General features: G+C 35.4%; 1 protein-coding gene across 16 annotated transcripts in view; it reads right to left on the bottom strand.

Moving 5' to 3' along the window:
• Positions 1–20,674, bottom strand: part of ZNF644 (zinc finger protein 644) — a 109,859-nt gene that overhangs the window by 57,963 nt on the left and 31,222 nt on the right. For 13 of the 16 annotated variants that reach the window (XM_074381451.1, XM_003933314.3, XM_010343868.2 and 10 more), the window contains one exon: positions 16,465–16,525. The exons of 1 other annotated variant lie outside the window; for it this stretch is intronic. In XM_074381451.1, the coding sequence (XP_074237552.1) occupies positions 16,465–16,508 (44 nt within the window). In that variant the 5' untranslated portion in view covers positions 16,509–16,525. Of the gene's footprint in view, positions 1–6,007; positions 6,069–16,464; positions 16,526–20,674 lie in introns of those variants that run through there. 2 more of the 16 variants (XM_074381449.1, XM_074381456.1) reach the window with 1 other exon arrangement.

The raw sequence follows: 20,674 nt of genomic DNA, 5'->3' as shown, positions 1-20,674 counted from the left end.
TGACCTTAATCAAAATAATTTGATAAGCATCCTTTCTTGTGGCTGAGAAAATTCTAGAACTAGTATTAAGAACCTAGCTGTGCTTCAGATAAACTCAGGAAACTTAAAAAAAAATAACAGACTAGGCCAGGCATGGTGGCTCACGCCTGTAATCCCAGCACTTTGGGATACCAAGGTGGGTGGATCACCTGAGGTCGGGAGTTGGGAGACCAGCCTGACCAACATGAAGAAACCCCATCTCTACTAAAATTACCAAATTAGCCAGGCATGATGGCACATGCCTGTAATCCCAGTTACCTGGGAGGCTAAGGCAGGAGACTGGCTTGGACTGGAAGGTGGAGGTTGTGGTGAACTAAGAACACACTACTGTACTCCAGCCTGGGCAACAAGAGTGAAACTACATCTCAAAAAAAATTTAGAAAAAGAGAGACTGTACAACTCCTCCCCTGGAATTTGATTCCACTTCACTAAGGCCTACAGACTTTTTAAAGCACCCCATGCAACTTGGATGTGTAGCCAAAATAATCTAGAGAATTTTTAAGTATTTCTGTACTTGAGGACTTTTTTTTAAAACTACTAATTTTCAGTACCCTTCTGAAAAATTCCAATCTAAGTGACACTGGCAACGGGGAGTGAGTGTGTGTGTGTGCGCGCGCGCATGTGCACATGCACTATCTCCTTTGGCATTGTAATATGCAGCCATAAGTGACTCTGGCAATAGGGTGTGTGTGTGTGTGTGTGTGTGTGTAATACCTCCTTTGTAATTGCAGCCATAATTGAAAACAATGGTCTAAAGTTCAGATATCATATGACTATCATGTGCTGTAATTAGTGTGAGGCATATACAACCAAATACTGGAGTATAGAAGTGATTATCATTAAAAAATATAATATCGCTTACATTACATTGAACTGTAAGTATACACTGTAGTATGGATTCATTATGAAACTTATTTGCATACCTTCATTTATACAGGTAGTAAAGAGAGTAAGAACCTCAAACAAAATAATAGCAAAAATTCAACAGCACATGACAAGGATTATACGCCGTAACCAAGTGAGATTTATTTCTGGAATGCAAGGATAGTTCAACATTAAAAAAAAAAAAATCAATGCACAGCACATTAACAAAAGAATGGACAAAACCCATGACCATCTCAATTGATGCAAAAATAAAGACAAAACTCAATATTCTTTTGTTAATAAACACATTCAACAAACTAGGAATCGAAGGAAACAACTTCAATATAATAAAAGCAATATCTGAATAGCCCATTTTTTTGGTGGTGAATAGAGTCTTGCTATGTCACCCAGGCTTGAGTGCAATGGCACGATCTCAGCTCACTGCAACCTCTGCCTCCCAGGTTCAATTGATTCTCCTGCCTCAGGCTCCTGAGTAGCTGGAATCACAGATGCATGCCACCACACCCAGCTAATTTTTGTATTTTTAGTAGAGATGGGGTTTAACCATGTTGGCCAGGCTGGTCTTGAACTCCCGATCTCATGACCCACCCACCTCAGCCTACAAACTGCTGGGATTACAGGCATGAGTCACCATGCCCAGCCAAGAAAAGCCCATTTCTACATAACGCTGTACTAGAATTCCTAGCCAGAGTACTTAGGAAAGGGATGAGGAGAAGAGGTGGGAGGGAAGTAGGGAGGAAAGTGGGTAAGGAGGGTGGGAGGGAGGGAAAGAGGGTGAGAGGGAAGGAGGGAGGCAGGCATACAATTTAGAAAGGAAGAAGTAAAATTATCTGTTCATAGAAGACAGGATCTTGTATGTAGGAAACCCTAACAACTTCATAACAAAAAAAATATTGGAATAAAATAACTCAGCAAAGTTATAACATACACAATAAAAACACAAAAATCAGCTATGTTTTTATACACTAACAATCACAAAACTGAAAAGGAAATTAAGAAAACAATTAAAATATCACCAAAAAAAAAAAAAAAATCAAATACTTAGTAATACACTTACCCAAGAAATACACTTAACCAAAAGGCTGGTATACTGAAAAACTACAAAACGTTGCTGAAAGAAGTAAAAGACAAAACTAAATGGAAGCAAATCCCCTGTTCACAGACTGTTAAGACTTACCATCAAGATGTCAATACTATACAAAGGAATACACAGATTGAATGCAATCTGACCAGAATCTCAATTCTTTTTCAGAAATGGAAAAACGTAACCTAAAATTCATATGGAATCTTAAGGAACCCCAAATAGCCAAAACAATCTTGAAAAAGAACAAAGTTGCAAGTGTCACACTTCCTCATTTCAAAACTTCAAAGCTACAGCAATCTAAACAATGTGATACCAACACGAAAACAGACATACAGACCAACAGAACAGAATAGAGGGCCTGGAAATACACCTGTGTATGTGGTCAAATCATTTTCAACATCCTGTCAAGACCATTCATGGGGAACAGACAGTTTTTTCAGCAAACTGAAGAAAACTGGATAAATACATGTAAAAGAATAAAGCTGGATTCTTAACTTGCACCATATATAAAAACTCAAATGGGCTAGGTGCAGTAGCTCGTATCTGTAATTGCAACACTTTGTGAGGCCAAAGAGGGTGGAATTGCTTGAGACCAGGAGTTTGAGACCAGCCTGGGCAACAAGGCAAAACCCATCTCCACAAAAAAATACAAAAATTAGCTGGGTGTAGTGGCACACACCTGTAGTCCCAGTTACTAGGGAGGCTGAAGTGGGCATGAGCCCAGGAAGTCAAGGCTGCAGTAAGCTGTGATTGTGCCACTGAGCTCTGGCTTGAGCGACAGGGTCTCACTTTGTCTCAAAAACAAATAACACAGAAGAAAAACATTATGACATTACATTTGGCAATCATTTATTGGATCTGACAACAAAGGCAGAGACAAAAAAAGTAAACAGATAAATCATACTATATCAAACTTAAAAACTATGTCTCAAAGAAAATAAGAAAATAAAAAGGCAACCTTCATAATGGGAGAAAATATTTGCAAATCATCTATTCTGGTAAGACGTTAAAAATCCAGAATACATAAAGAAACCCTACAATTAAACAACAAAAAAACCGAACAAGATTTTTAACATGGGCAAAGGACTTGCATAGTCATTTCTGCAAAAATGAGACACAGATGGCCAAAAAGCATATGAAAAGATGTTCAACATCACTAATTATTAGGAAAATGCAAATCAAAACCACAATGAGATATCACTTCACACCTATTAGGAATAGAGGAAAACTACCTCAACATCATAAAAGCCATATATATATATATATATTTTTTTTTTTTAATTACTTTTTTAAATTCTGGTGTACATGTGCAGGATGTGCAGGTTTGCTGCATAGGTAGTATGTGTCATGGTGGTTTGCTGCACCTATCCAGGTATTAAGCCCAGCATGCATTAGCTCTTCTCCCTAATGCTCTCCTCCACCTCGCCCTCCCCGAACAGGTCTCAGTGTGTGTTCTTCTCCTCTGCATGTCCGTGTGTTCTCATTGTTCAGCTCTCACTTATAAGTGAGAACATATGGTATTTGGTTTTCTGTTCCTGTGTTAAGTTTGCTGAGGATAATGGGTTCCAGCTTCATCCATATCCCTGCAAAGAACATGATCTTGCTCAAAAGCCCCACAGCAAACATCATAATGATGAAAGGCTGAAAGCTTTTCCTCTAAGGTCAGGAATAACACAGGTATCACCAGTTTTGTCACTTCTACTAGACATAGTACTGAAGTTCTAACCACAAAAATTAGGCAAGAAAAAGAAATCAAAGAAATCCAAACTGGAAAGGAGTTAAAACCATCTCTGTTCACAGATGATATGATCTCATATGGAGAAAACCCTAAAGAGTCCACAAAAAACGTACTGCTAACAAATGAATTTGGCAAAGTGGCAGGACACAGTTAACACATAAAAATCTGCTGCATTTCTATACACTAAAAATGACTGATCCAAAAGGAAATTAAGAAAATTCCATTGATAATAAACCAAAAAGAATAAAATACTTAGAAATTAACCAGCCAAGTCAAGACTTACATGATGAAAACTACAAAGCATTACTGAAAGCAATTATAGAATACATGAATAAATGAAAACATTCCATATTCATGGATTGGAAGACAATACCGTTAAGATGCCAATACTACCCACGGCAATCTACAGAGTCAATGCAACCCCTGTTAAAATCTCACTGGTAGTTTTTTTTCCAGAAATAGGAAAACCTATCCTTAAATTCACATGCAATCTCAACGGACCCCAAAGAGCCAAAACAAACTTTAAAAAGAACAACGAAGTTGGAGGCCTTACACTTCCTCATTTCAAAACATACTAAAAATCAACAGTAATCAAGACAATGGTGGTACTGGCATAGAGAGAGACATATAAACCAATGGAACAAAATGGCCAAGAAATAAATCTGTGTATTTATGGTCAAATGATTTTTGACAAAGGTACCAAGACTGCAAAACAGAGAAATGAGTCTTTCCAACATATGGTACAGGGAAAACTGTATATCCACATGCAAAAGGAAAAAGCTACACCCTTATCTAATACAATACATATGAATTAACTCAAAATGGATAAAGACCAAAACATAAGACATAAAACTATAAAACTCCTAGGAGAAAACATATGCCAAAAACTTTGTTACTCTGGATTTGGCAATAATTTCTTAGCAATGGCTCCAAAAGCACAAGTAACAAAAGAAAAAATAGAACCAAGTGTGGTGATTCACACCTGTAATTCCAGCATTTTGGGAGGCCAAGGCAAGTGGATCACTTGAGGTCAGGAGTTCAAGACCAGCTTGGCCAACATGGTGAAACCCCGTCTCTAGTAAATAAACAAAAATTAGCCAAGAGTGGCCTGCACCTGTAGTCCCAGCTACCTGAGAAGCTGAGGAATAACAATTGCTTGAATCCAGAGGCAGAGGTTGCAGTGAGTCAAGATTACACCACTGCCCTCCAACATGGGCAATCCAGAATGAGACTCTAAGAAAACAAACAAAAAAGACTAATTGAACTTTGTGAAGTACAAAAATTTTTGTGGAACAAAAGATATACAAAGTAAAGACAACCAATGGAATGGGAGTCTGCAAATAATACACCTATTAAGGGATTAATATCTAGAACATATACAGAACTCCTACAACAGAAAAAAAAAAAAAACCATGATTAAAAAATGGGCAAAAGACTTGAATAGACATTTCTCCAAGGACATACATATGGCCAACAAGCATATGATAAGATGCTCAACATCACTAATTATTAGACAAATGCAAATCAAAACCATAATGACACATCACTTCATAGCCACTATCAGAAAACAAAAACAAAATATCAAGTGTTGGCAAGGATGTAGAGAAACAGGAACATTTGTGCACTGTTGGTGGGAATGTCAAAAGGTGCAGCCACTACAGAAAACTATGGTGGCTTCTCAAAAAACTAAAAATAGAATTACCATATGATCCAGCAATTCCACTTCTAGGTATATATGCCTGAAAATTGAAAGCGAGGTCTTGAAGAGATATTTGTACACCCATGTTCACTGCAGCATTATTCACAATAGGTGAATGGTGGAAGCAACAAAGGTGTCCATCAATGGACATCTAAACATGTGTCACATACATAGAATGGAATATTACCCAGACTTAAAATAGGAGGAAATTCTGCAAAATACTGTAACATGGATGAACCTTGAAAACATCACACTTGTGAAATAAGCCAGTCACAAAAAGACAAACACTATATGATTCTGCTTATATGAGACACTTAATCAAATTCAGAGACAGAAAAATGGTAATTACCAGGGCCTCAGGAGTGGGAGAAATTGGGGAATTGTTGTTTAATAGGTATAGTTTCAGTTTCTCAAGACAAAAAGTTATGAAGATGGATGGTGGTGATGAGGGCACATTATAAATGTACATAGTAACACTGAACTGTATTTATAAATGGTTAAAATGGCAAATTTCATGTTACATATATTTTATCATAATAAAAAACAGTTCGAAAAGAATTACCAATGGGGATGAGGTGAAGATGAATAAATAACAACCATGTCTGGATTTGCTCCAGAATAACCTGAAGGGGAAGAAAAAATGGGTGAAAGTATAAATAGAGTATACATATATATTTTCCTGTATATTTATTTCACTGAATTATTTTAATATTTACTAAATTATTTTATCACTCTGATGAGAGCAATATAACATAAGCTTTAAAAGCATAGAGGCTCAAGCTAGACTACCCCCTTCAAATCCTAGCTCTTCTATTGTTAAACTCATATCTTAGTTTTGTTACCTGTAAAATGAGAATCCAGTTAATGTTTTAAAAAGTACTTGTAACACTGCCTGGCATATAGTAGCACTATATTCATGTTAAATAAGTCTGTATTTATCATGGTTTTGATTTTTAATCAGACAAAAAAAGTCTGTGTTAAGTATAGAAAAAGTTCATATAAACTTTTGTTAAAAAAATAAATATAAGGTAACCATGGTTTTTGTTTTTAATCAGTTAAAAAAACAGAAGAGCCAGTCAACTACAGAGGGTGCTGCAGAAGATGTCAATATTTAGTACCTCAGTATCTTGTCATAATTTTATGTCATTTAACTAACAGGTGGTTCAGTTTACAATCATAAATATCAAGAGAAAGTGAATTCCTAGTAATGCGCTGCAAGAAATGCTACCCCCAAAATATGGCATCTTGGCATTTAAGAAAACAGCAGAAGCAGGTAGGTGTCTCTGACTTTCTCCTTCTTTTCTCGCCTGAAGCAGGGCATAAAATCTAGGAAAGTCATTCTTTGATTTTCTCTCCCTTTTCTTCTAAAACCTTCCTGGGATAGGTGTCTTGCCTTACATAAAGAGAAGAGGTGTCACATAGAGATGCCAAGAAGAATCTGAACAAACAGGCTTTGCTAAATTTGCTAAGTTCACCCCAGTTTATCAACATTGTATCATACCCTTTTGGCCTCTAATCATACTCCTGCATGACTGTCCATAGTAATACAGCTTTCTGTTGTTTTGCCAAGTCTTCAATATCTGAAATCTCCCATGCCATGCCAAACTTTTATTAAGTAAATTTGTATACACTTCTCTTGTTAATCTGTCTTTGTTAGAGAGATTTCCACCATGAATCTAGGGGTGGGTGAGGAAATATACCAGAATGACATCCCAAATACCCGGGACTATATCATCTGCTGAAGGCAGAGGCAGGATTTAAGCCAAGCTTTCTTGGATGAGTTAGATTTCAAGGATAGAAATAAACTGAGGATAAGACTGGTGAAGAAGGTATGGGTAAGGATGAAAGTGTGAGGATTTTTTCAAATCACAATGAAAATCAATAAGGCTGCAGCAAAATGCTTACTAAAAAATAGGAGACGAAACTGTTTATTAGAACATAAATCTGGACTCTCCTAGGTATAACACCTAAGAATTAAAATTTATCCTTAAGGAGTAATTAATGTTTTTGAACAAGTAATATAATTAAGGTTGTAACTTCCTAAAAAGTTGAATCAAATGGTCTTACCCAAATGAAATGAACACAGACAGATCATTCAAAATGAATGTAACAGACATGCAAACAAAAATAACAAAGAGAATGCAAAGAAAAAGATAAATACATGCTATATTACCAAAGTAAAAGCAAAGACTTAGTAACTGACCAAATTTGTATGACAGAAGGTAAGCAATGTAAATATTCAGAGAGATTTTAAGCTCAATGATGAAAGAATGGTACTCATGTTAGCAAGAATAGGTTTTTGAAAGCAAAGGTGATGAATCACCATTAGACATGGTGATGTCAGAATACACAAGTGAAAATGTCCAAACTATTTTTACTAGAAGACATGTTTCATGTATGTCAGTAAAAATGTTCTGATTAGAAAAAGAAATATGTCTGTTTGTTGGAAGCATATACAAGGAAGCGAGCATAAATATGAACAGTTACAAGGTAATCTAAGGGGAAAAATATTGCCCAAATAAAAATATTCATTCCTTAAGTTGGGGATAAGACTCTTTTTAAGAATTAAACTTAAAAACTCAGTCTACCATTGCTGTAACCTGAAGAAATGCAAAAAGAAAATCTGATATTAAAGCACTGGATGTCAATATTGATTGATTACTCAAAAAATATTTATTGAGGACCTCTGTGCCAAGAACTGCTCTCAACAGTGAGAATACAATGGTTAACAAGGTAGTCAAGATTGTGTTGTTCTGTATACCTTTTATCCTAATAATCTGTTGAATTATGATTAAGCCAACGACTGCAGTATCACTTTAACCTAACCACCGCTATTCAGGGTGGAAAATATTTTCATTATCAAATATTAGGATTCATATTCAGCTACTTAGACACTACTAATATAAATATAAGATTTAAAACATTTGATATACCCTTCACCATTCAATATTTTTGGTAACACTTTTGCCATCAGTAGTATAATTATTCACTAATGGTATTAAATGTTGTTTAACAATAAGCAGAGGCCAGAATCTCTAATAAAAACAGCAGCTGATAAGTCTACATGAAGAAATCTTTAGGTCAATATAACATTTAATGTATTAACATGCTTTGTAATATCTTGCAGAAAGATACTGGAATAAAAAATGAGCTAGGCGCAGTGACTCATGCCTGTAATCGCCGCATTTTGGGAGGCCGAAGTGGGTGGATCACCTGAGGTCAGCAGAATGAGACCAGCCTGGTCAACATGGCAAAACCCCATCTCTACTAAAAATATAAAAATTAGCAGGTGCCTGTAATCCCAGCTACTCAGGAAGCTGAAGCATAAGAATCGTTTGAACCTGGGAGGCAGAGGTTGCAGTGAGCAGAGATTGCACCACTGCACTCCAGCCTGGGGGATACAGCAAGACTCTTGTTTCAAAAAAAAAAAAAAAACAAAAAAAAGAAAGAAAAAATTGAGAGACATTAAGATATAATATTGATGATTCTCACATCTCAAGTTATATATCTAACTGCCACCTGACATTTCTACTCAGAAGTCCTGGGGTACCTAAAGCTTAATATATCTAAAATGTAGCTCTTGTTCTCTTCAAATGTTCTTCACAGTTCCTATCTGTGAATACAGCACTACTGCCCAGCTAGAAACATGAGTCATCCTTAACTCCCTCCTTATTCTCCTACTCCCACTTCTATTACAATTAATCACCAAAGTGGTCTCTTTTGTTGTCTAAATCTCTCTCAAATCCAACCACATCTTTCTATCCCCACTTCTGCCACTCTCAAATCAGGCCAGCATGCTCCCCATACTAACTAGCCATACTGAATCCAATCTAGCTTTCCCTGTGATCTGTTCTCCACATTTTAATTAGGTTCATTTGCTAAAACACAGAATCACATCATTTCCTCACATTTAAACTCCTTCAATAGTTTTAAAAAGCCTCAGTAAAATGACCCAGCCTTCCTCTTCAGTCGTGTCTCTTGACACTAGCCACCCCCCACATCCACACCCTACAGTGAGCTACATTCAAAACTTACACTTCTTTCAGTTTGAGCAATCTTCGCTTTCTTATCTCTCATCCTTTACACTTGCTATTTCTTTTGCTAACAGTCCTTCCCCAATTTTTTATCTACAATAATCACCAACAGTTTCTCCAAGTCTCAGTTTAGGTGTCACTTCTAGGAGGACTTGCCATGTTTCCATCCAGTCATTAAATATTTATTAAATGCCTACTATGAGTAAAGTATTAGCTATATTAAAGTACTAAATATATATATATTAATAAATAAAACAAACATGGCCCCTGCCTTCCGGTAACAAAGACTATCACAATACAAATGATACTTGATTGTAATTACACATTTAGTCATCTTTTCTCCTTAGACTAGTATCAATAGTATCAAATGTGACCTAAAACCAACTTAATTACAATCACCAATTTGTAAAACATCAAATAAATCAATAAAATATTAAACAAAAATGTACTGAGTCCACAGGCTTGAGCCTAGTTAGAAGACCCTAAAAGTTTTAATTATCTACTTTAATGGTCATCTCAAAAGAAAAGTGAGTAAGAGGTCAGAAGACTTAGGTTCCAATTCTGTCTCTGCACTTATCTCTCTGATCTCAAGCCGTTTATTATTTCTGAATCTCTCGCCCTTAAGTGTAATATTTTAATAATCAAAATAATGATCAGTATGAAGGCTTTTACAGTATCATTTATTTCTTAGTGGCTTCAAAAATCAAACTTGTTTAAACAGTTTGAAAAGAAACAGCCCAAGAAAACAGTTTAAATAATGAATTCCTAAGCTGCTAAAATAAGAGCTTTAGTTCATAGCCAATCTGCCCATATTTTCCCAAGGTTAAAATTCTATTTTTTTTTTTCAACTCTAATAAATGACATTTTCCTCTATGAAGCCTTTCCTGACTTATTCCTTAAAAACATCCTCCTCAGGCCTACTACTACACTATACTACTCAGACTTGGCAGTATTGTTTTCATCACTTGTAATATAATGAATTGCATGGTAATCAGAATTCTAATGACTAATGCATCCTTAACATATAGCACAAGGCCAAGAATACTGGATTTCAATAAAGGTGAATGCCTTGTCTTATTTACAGTTTAGACCAATCATAGAAGGCTATAGTATAGCAATGGCAAAATTCTTTGGTCTGAAAGAGTAGTTTTATAGTTTCCTGTTCATATACTGGAATGGTATTTGCCACTGAGCCTTTGCTAGATTTAAAAACATTTCGGATTTGGATAGAAACTTTTATACTAAACACAAGTGTGTCTGAAACTTTTTTTGGAAAAAGTATTGACAGCTCAGCTTCCAAAGAGTACAATATAGCCTCCCTTTAAACAAATTTACCAGCACAGTAAAACCAAGGATGAGTTTTAAGAGACGTAGCTCAAGAGAGACAGATACACAGTTGGCCTTTCATAACTGAAGGGGATTGGTTCCAGGACCCCCAACCCAGATACCGAAATCCAAAAATGCTCAAATCCTTATATAATATGGCACAGTACTACAAACATATCTAGGAATAAAGGCATCACACTAGAAAATACTATTTAAAAAATACCAAAATATGCCAATTCGTAAAAATAACCTGGAGAACACCATTACAATATCATAAAGGATTTTCTCAGCCCTTTTTTTCTGGTTGTAAACTTAAGTTTTCTAGAATTATATAATTCAAAAAAAGGATTTCACACACATTAAAGCTGGAATTAAGACTAATAACTGTAGCTTATCACGCATAATAAGGACAGTAAAACATAACCACAAAGAAGCAAAGTATTCTAATGCTTGAGTTGCAAAAGACAACAGATTTTGAGCAGTCTGCTATTAAGCTAGACTTAATGAACCTAATATTTAGTAATGGCTTTTACTTTCTTTTTACTTACAGGCTATACTGATGTTAGTTTGTGGCAAACTATAAAGAAATTCACTGTAAGGAAACATTTAGCCTAAAAAAACAGTATAAAGGGAAAAAAGAAGGCAAATAATCTGATTATTCAATATTAAATAACTTTGATTGTAATAACCTAAAACACAGAGGTATTTTAACTGATGGGACTGATGGACTTAACAGTAAAAAATAAAAATTTTCATATATGTTCTCCAATGAAATTTAAGTTGTAATGAAGGTGATATTTCAAACCTTTGAGCACTCTCACAACTTAAAAAATGCATAGTAAAATAAATACCACTTTTCATCAATTAGACTAGCAAGGATAAAACAATTATTTAGCAAAATATGGGAAAACATATTCTCATAAACATTAAGAATATTAAGTGGTACAATCTCATTGCAGTTTTATTTTATCAGAAGTTCAAGTGCACATATCCTTGTCCCAGCAATCTACTGCTACAAATTATCCTGACATTCTCACACATTCCCACTGGTATCATCAAATATACTCACTGCAGCAGTACTTATATACAGGCAAAAAAAAAAAAATCCTGAGATTTACCTAAATATTAATAGGGCAAGAGTTATATTAAATGTGGTACATACATGGAAAAATATCCAAAATGTATTGATAAACAGAAAGAGAAAGATGTGGAATACATACCAGCTATTTTTGGTAAAATATACTATGGGGAGTACAGTGCTGGGCGGGAGGGAAGAGTTTTACTTTTTATTTTAACATCGCTGTACTATTTGCTCATACATAGTCACCTGTGACTTTTATTAAAAAATTAATTTTGAAAACACTAAATGTGGCTAGGTGCAGTGGCTCACACATACAATCCCAGCACTTTGGGAGGCTGAGGCAGGTAGATCGCCTGAGGTCTGGAGTTTGAGATCAGCTTGGCCAACATGGTGAAACCCTGTCTTTACTAAAAATATAAAAATCAGCCTGGCATGGTGGCTGAAGTCCCAGCTACTTAGCTACCTACCATGTCCCTGTAGTCCCAGCTACTAGGGAGGCTGAGACAGGCGAATCGTGTAAACCTAAGAGGTTGCAGTGAACGGAAATTGCACTGTTGCACCACTCCAGCATGGGTGACAAAAGCAAAACTTTGTCTGAAATAAAAGGTGAAATACTAAATACTATATGTTACTTGGCAATACTCTGGAAAGAGTCAATCTACATTGTACAATCTCATCTAGAATGAAGAACAAATAATTTTATTTATTAAAAAATTTCTTTTTCATGCTACAATAAAGGACAGCACATCTACAGTGCTACTAAAGAAACAAGCACAGAGAGCTTAAGTTAGAAATTAGAGAAATTAATCTAAGATGAATATCCATAAAGTACTTGAAATCCTTGGATTCAGGGATTTTGCAGTATAAAAAAGCTTAGCAGCAGCTGCCTATGTGAAATACTGAAGCACAAAATAAAGAGGAAGACTCTGCAACTGAGGTACAGCTAGCAGCCTCTGAGAAGAAAAATTAGTCTAAAATCTTTTTGGAGACATGTACATTAGGCAATCTCAAAGTTAAATTTCTCTGGCTCCTCGACTCTAACCAACAATAAGACTAAGCACATCCAGTATTTTAAAAAAAAAAAAAAAAAAAGAACCAAGGTTCTACATCTGGTAAGAGTCTATGTCTAAGAAAATCCTTATGGGAAGACAGAAGGAACAGTATGAGAAAAGGTCAATGTCCAACTCTGTGTTCAAACATTATGGCAGGAGCTGCAGAAAGGAAAAGCAACAAATTGATCCCAGTGGGGAAGAACCTCTTTTTGCTTTGGACTTGCTAGAGGGCAATCAAGTTACAGACATAAAAATCTCCAGATGATAACTATAGCCAACCCAACTAGCCAAATTTCAAACACAGGGGGAAAAAAAAACCCACAGTAGTCAAAATGTTTTAAATTTTAATAAGTGTTTTATTTCTTAAGAAAGTATACTGTTTCAGCCAGGTGCACTGGCTCACACCTGTAATCCCAGCACTTTGGGAAGCCAAAGAGGGTGGATCACCTGAGGTCAAGAGTTCAAGATCAGCCTCATTAACATGGTGAAACCCAGTCTCTAGTTTAAAAAAAAAAAAAAAAAAAAAAATTAGCCAGGTGTGGTGGTGCATGCCTGTAATCCCAGCTACTAGGGAGGCTTAGGCAGAAGAATTGCTTGAACCCAGGAGGCAGAGATTGCAGTGAGCCAAAATCGCGCCACTGCATTCCCGTCTGGGCAATAAGAGTGAGACCTTATCTCAAAATAAAAAAAAAAGTTTAAGGTGTTAATGTTATATTATATATGTACAATAATAAAAAAATTTTTAAATAACTTTCAACAAATAGCAAGCTTCCTAAGCTGTGGGAATAAAAAATGTTATCATAGTTCCAGGTTATGATTCTAGAATTTCTTCCTCCATCCTAACAGTTTTTTAATTTCAGAGAAATGAGGAAAAGTTTTCCTCACTTCTTATACACGTGACCTGTGTTCCCAAACTTCTGCTTGTATTAATATAACTAACCTTTCAAAGTCTTTAAAGAAATAACTAGTACAAATCCACAAAGAAAATACTCTTCATAACAAATACTTCAAAATTCTGCAAAATGGATTAATACCTCCACTTGGAAATACTAATCAAAATCAACAATGACAGTCTTACTTTAGGTGTGAACTAAGAACATTACTAGCCATTTAATTTCAACTGGATTGAAAGAACACTTGGGAAATACTTTATTTCTCTTTCTAAAATGTCTATAATGCTGTCTCTGGATTGTCCTCAGTGGATCCTTCCTATGGTCTAACAGCAACTGAAGTGGCAATGCCCCCAACCCAATCCAGCTAGCATTCTGAATCTCTATTTGCCTGAGAGAAAATAACCTTTTTCATTGATCTATGTTTAACAAACATTTACTGAATGCACACAGTATCCCCTACACTGTGCTAAGATAAACGAGACATGGATGGTATCTACCTTCAAACTCATAGTCTAATAAAGAAGACAAACTATGGTCAGGCCTGGTTTAAACTATGGTCAGGCCTGGTCAGATGCTGCTTCAGATAGGCTATTTCAGAAGATAAGCTGATGACTAGCAGAGAGGGCACTGGCAATTGGGGAGGCATGGGGTTGCGGGAAAATGACAACACGTACCTGGGACTGGACCTAGTAATATGAAACATCACACTTAGTTTATTCATATAATTCTCAGCATTCTGGCATAGCTACAGTGAGATAACTGCATGCCATATTATAGAATTTACTACATTTTATTCCAAAGGTGATGGGGGACAACAACAGAGGTAGGTAGAAGAATGAAAGGAGTATAGAAAAGTTAGCAAGTAGGAACAGAGATGTGAAGAAGCCAATAAACCAAATCACAGAGAAAACATAAATGTTTTGTGGTGTGTTCATACAAGGGAATATTATTAAAAATAAAACAGCAACAAAAAATAATGAATTGCTAATATACTCACAACACAGATGAAACTCAAGAAGATTATGCTGAATGAAAGAAGCCAGATACAAGAGTACATACTACATATAAAATCCAAGAACAGGCAAAACTAAAGTATGCTGACAGAATTCAGAAAGATGATTACTTCACGGGGAAAGCCTACTGGATTGGAAGTGGGGAAAGCACAAGAAACTTTCTGAAATAATGAAATGTTTTATATCTTAATCTAGATGGTGGTTGCATGTATGAATGTGCATGTAAAAAGCCATTCAGCTCTATACCTCAAATTTTATGTTACCACATATATAAATACCATAATAAAAAAGATAAATACATATATAACTGTGGTGGAAAATAAGGTCTGAATAAATTAAACCACTGTCATCCCACAAGCAATAGCAAACATAGAAAATCAGAACAAAAGTTCTAACAGACACTGTATATCCAACTAAAAAACAAATCTCTAATAAGACCTTAAAGTATAAAAGTCTGGCTTCTTCTTCACTTTAAGAAGATATATAGGCAAATGTTATTTCTAATAAATGATACAAAAGTAAATTATTCTTCCTAAAGAAAAACAGCCTACTATAAAGCAAAAACTAAAATTTTTCTATAAAACAAACAGGAGGTACTGTAACGATCAATAAGGTATGACAAGCACTTAATAGAATTTAAAGCACAGTAAGTGCTCTTCAAACTACCACTATATTACATAATAGCAGTAAAAGGAAAATTTTGCTTCAAAGCATGCCCAAACCACTGACTGAGATTTCCTTAAGTGTGTATTACTGAACTACAGCACTTTTCATCCTAGACTTCTTTTTTTCTCTTTAACAAACATTGAGATGAGCAAATTTTTGACAGGTGAAACATCTGGTTAGAGGGAAAACCAAGTTAACTCCAATTTTTTCAGTATTCTTTTTCCCATGTTTCTGTTTTGAAGCCATATTCACTTACCAATAAACAGTAAATATGCCTTTTTTAAACCTGTCAATGGCTTACATTGCTAAAAAGCATTATTTCACATATCAGACAGGAAGTACATAATGCCAATTCAATTTTTTGAAAGCGAACAGCCTTAGAAAGCTAATCAGAATGCTAAATTGGAAAGGTCATTCAGTGGAGACACACACTAGAAAAACATTAAAACAATAATTTACAATTTTGAATACTATGTTAACAGAAAGAAATCACAATTTGGCAAACTCAACCCATTTGGGAAAGTGCTTCCTTAACCATAATAAGAAAGCAAAATTCACAAAAGCAATGACTATTCACATACTTTATCAACAAAGGAAAGAACAGTGAAGTGACACAATAATGTCTTACTGAACTGGTGAGAGTTCAGTTAAGAGTGGATGAACCAAACATCAACTTGATTTTCTAACATGTTATAACAGTCATTGGAAACTTAAATACTTTAGTTAACTTGAACATAAAAGAAGGAAACTAATTTATTTCCACAATTTGATAGCTGTAATTTTACTCCCATCAAATCAATTGGACCAAGTGTGTTTGAAAGTCAGTTATTTGCATCTCAAAATTTTATTTAAAAACTCTTTGGTTCTGGACTCAACAGCATATTTTTAAGACATAAATTTTTTATATTATTCCTACCTTGATAGGTACATTTAACAAAGCAGTCTTCTACTTACCTAGATTTTGTCTTATTAACATCTTGCTGCAAGAACAATCTCATCCAAAATTAAATCAAACCTGAAAGAATACAAAGACCAATGTTTAATTTTTTGTTTCAGGCATGAATAACTACAGAAACAATAATCTATTCAAATGAGAAATCAAAACTTTCTAATTTTTTTAAAAAAATTCTACAATAATTTGTTTTCATTAATTTTAACAGCATGGCAATGGCAGTAATTAAAATATTTATTAACAAAACACATACCTTTCTAAATCAATATTTATCTAATATTACGTACGTATCAAGACATACACCAAAAAGCTGAAGACAAAAATGTTATAGTATTGGAACACATAAAACTATATACTAACAGTAATTATCATAATAGCCAATACTGATCATGTACTTACTAAATGCCAAGCATCATTATTCTAGAGAATACAATAACAGTACTCTCCGGCTTCAATTTAATCCTCAATCTAGTACAAAGTGACTTCGCCAATGATCCACTGAAAATGTATCTGCCAAAAATATACCTACCATTACTAATTTTATATTACAGAAGTTCTGCAAACTGAGTATGCCCCAAATTCTACACATCTCCTCTTCCCCTACCTGAAACTAGCTTGTGATCCTTCTAAATTCTTTATTCTTTAAAAAACAGCACCACCGTACCTACCTCCATTCTCAAGCTAAAATATTTCAACTGTTTTATTTCCAGACTCACTATCATCTCTGATTTGTCTTCCTGGAACCACAGACCTAGAATTATCTGCATAGTATCTAGAAAAGATGAGATGCCATCAACTCCCACCAACCCAGAACTGGACATAAGGGCCTGTTAAAAACTAAACTATAAAATCAAAGCAAGAACATTAAAAGTCTACTATAAACTACTGAGCAGAATAAGCTGAAAAATGGTCCCACAAAAGATATCCACGCCCTAATCCCTGAAATCTGAGAATGTTCCTTTATATGGCCAAAAAAAGTCTTTGAAGATACGATTAAATTAAAAATCTTGAGAGAGGGAAGATTATTCTGAATTACCTGGGTGGGCCATAAAGCAATCACATGTATCCTTATAAGAACGAGACACACACTGAAGGCAGTGAGAAATAGCAGAGAGGCCGGGCAGGGTGGCTCACGCCTGTAATCCCAGCACTTTGGGAGGCCAAGGTGGGCAGATCACCTGAGGTCAGGCGTTTTGAGACCAGCCTAGCCAACATGGTGAAACCCTATCTTTACTAAAAAATTAGCCGAGTGTGGTGGCATGCGCCTATAATCCCAGCTACTCCGGAGGCTGAGGCAGGAGAATCGCCTTAACTCAGGAGGCAGAGGTTGCAGTGAGCCAAGTTTGTACCACTGCACTCCAGCCTGGGCAACAGAGCAACTCTGTCTCCAAAAAAGAAGAAGGCATAGCAGAGAAAGTTTAAAATGCTGGCTTTGAAGACTGGAGGGACATGGGCCACAGCCAGGAAAGCTAGCACCCCAGCACCCACCAGAATCAGGGAAAAGCAAGGAATGGATTCTCCTCTAAAACCTCCCTCAAGAAAAAGCACAGCCCTGCTATCATCTTTATTTTGGCCCAATACTACTCATTTTGAACTTCTGGCCTCCAAAACTGTGAGAGAATAAATTTCTATTGTTTTAAACCACCCAGTTTGTGGTAATTTGTTAGAGCAACCACAGAAAATTAACATACTGAAGATGGCAGCTTCTCAAGGAGATAAACTGGAAGCACCCTTACATAAAAGATGTTATAAACTGAACTGGATCACCTCGAAATTTCTTATATTGAACCCTGATTCCAAATATGACATTACAGCTAGGGTATTTCAGCAATCTAGTTAAATAAGGTAATTTATGAGGCCTTCACTCAATAAGACTGGTGTCAATTTTTTGTTTTTTGTTTTTTGTTTTGTTTTTTGAGATGGAGTCACCCAGGATGGAGTGCAATGGCACAATCTCAGCTCAATGCACTCTCTGCCTCCCGGGTTCAAGTGATTCTTGTGCCTCAGCCTCCCAAGTAGCTAGGACTACAGGTGCACGTCACCATGCCTGGCTAATTTTTGTATTTTTTTTTAAAAGTAGAGATAGGATTTCACCGTATTGACCGGGCTGGTCTCAAACTCCTGACTTCAAGTGACCCACCCACCTTGGCCTCCCAAAGTTCTGGGATTACAGGCGTGAGCCACCGCACCCAGCCCGACTGGTGTCATTCTAAGAAGAGACACCAGGTATGCACACACAGAGGGCAGGCCATCTGCAAAAGGGAGATTCAGGAGAAACAAAATCTGCCAACAACCTAATCTTGAATTTCCAGTCTTTAGAACTGTGAAAAAATAAATTTCTGTTGTGTAAGCCACCCAGTCTGTAGTATTTTATGACAATCCTAGTGGACCAATGCATATTTTAAAACTATACATGGTTACATAACAATATAAACATATTTAAATGCCACAGAACTGTACACTTTAAAATGGTAAATTTTGTTATGCGTATTTTACCAAAATAAAAAATAAAGGCATATACAAACACCATATACATACAAACTTCGACTTAAGCTATTTAATATTATCTTGCTTTGCTCGTAGTTACCATCCAAAATCTGAAAAAAACCTTTTAACTGCATTTGTTCCTCACAAACCAAACCAGCACATTTTAGACACTTTATTGTATTTTATTAATTTTTGACAAATAATTGTATATATTATCTATTCATGGCATACAACGTGATGTTTTGACATATGTTTACATTGTGAAATGATTAATTCATGCTAATCAACAAATCCATCACCTCACATACTTTTTTTTTGTGGTGAAACACTTAAAATCTACATTTAGCAATTTTGAAATATATATACATTATTACTATATTTCTTCATTCTGTGTAATAGATCACTAAAGCTTATTCCTCCTAACTAAAACTTTGTACCATTTGATCAACATCTCTTTCCCCATCCACTCCCCAACCCAGCCTCAGGTAAATACCATCTCACGCTTTACTTCTATGAGTTCAACTTTTTTAGATTCTACATGTAAGTTAGATTCGGTGGTTATTTGTCTTTCTGTGCCTCATTTATTTCACTTAGCATAATGTCCTCCAGGTCCAAGTTCATCCATGTTGTTGTAAATAACAGAATTTTTTCTATCTTAAGGCTGAATAGTATTCTGTTGTGCATATATATCACATTTATCCATTCATCCAATGATGGACACCTAGGTTACTTCCATATTTTAGCGATTGTGAATAATGCTGCAATGAACATGGACTTGCAGATAACTCTTTAGCATACTCATTTCAATTCCTTTAGATATGTGCCCAGAAGTAAGACTGCTGTATCATATGATAATTCTATTTTTAATTTTCTCCGGACCCACCATACTGTTCTTCCATAATGGCTTTTTATTTTACATTCCTAACAAGGTGCACAAGGGTTTCCTTTCTCCACATCCTTGCCAACATTTGTCATCTTTTGTCTTTTTGATAATAGCAAGTAAACATATTTTTTAAAAAGGATTTTACAAAGAATTATGATAGAAAGTACTTTAAAATCTACACCTAAAAAACATAATTGGAATACTACATAAGTAGGAGATGGGTACAAAAAAAAGAGGCTAAAACTTAAAAGTAGTTGGCACCACTTGAAGCAATCCTTTGCTTCAAGCAGGATTCTATGAAAACACCTGAATACTAAAAAGTCAAGTACAACACATCCTTCCAAAAACCCATAACCACCGTCTGATCAAGAGAAAAACATCAGACAAATTGCAACAGAGGATCATACAGTATGTCTGACCAATATTCCTCAAAACTGTTAAGGTATTAAAAAAAAAAAAAAGAAAAAACCAAAAACCTTATAAGGTCATCAAAAACAAAGTCTTAAGAAACTTAGGCAGAAATAACAACTAGACATAATGTATCTTCGAATACCTTGGAACAGGAAAAGAACACTGGGTAAAAACTAAGGAAATATGAATACATCATGATCTTTAGTTAATAATGATGTGTCAATATTGGTTCATTAACTGCAACAAATGTACTGTACTAATGTAAGATATTAATAATAGGGAAAACCGGCCGTTGGAGGGGGTGGTTAGAATATGGAAACACTATCTATCCTGCTCAAATTTTTTACAAATCTAAAACTTCTAAAAGAGAATGTCTATTAATTTTCAAAAGTATTTTAAATATGCTGAAGAGACATGAACATATTTTAGAA

Source organism: Saimiri boliviensis, chromosome 11 (assembly GCF_048565385.1).
Source record: "Saimiri boliviensis isolate mSaiBol1 chromosome 11, mSaiBol1.pri, whole genome shotgun sequence".
In the NCBI taxonomy this organism is placed as follows: domain Eukaryota; kingdom Metazoa; phylum Chordata; class Mammalia; order Primates; family Cebidae; genus Saimiri; species Saimiri boliviensis.
The sequence above is the reverse complement of the archived record's forward strand: the minus strand, read 5'-3'. Positions and strand labels throughout refer to the sequence as shown.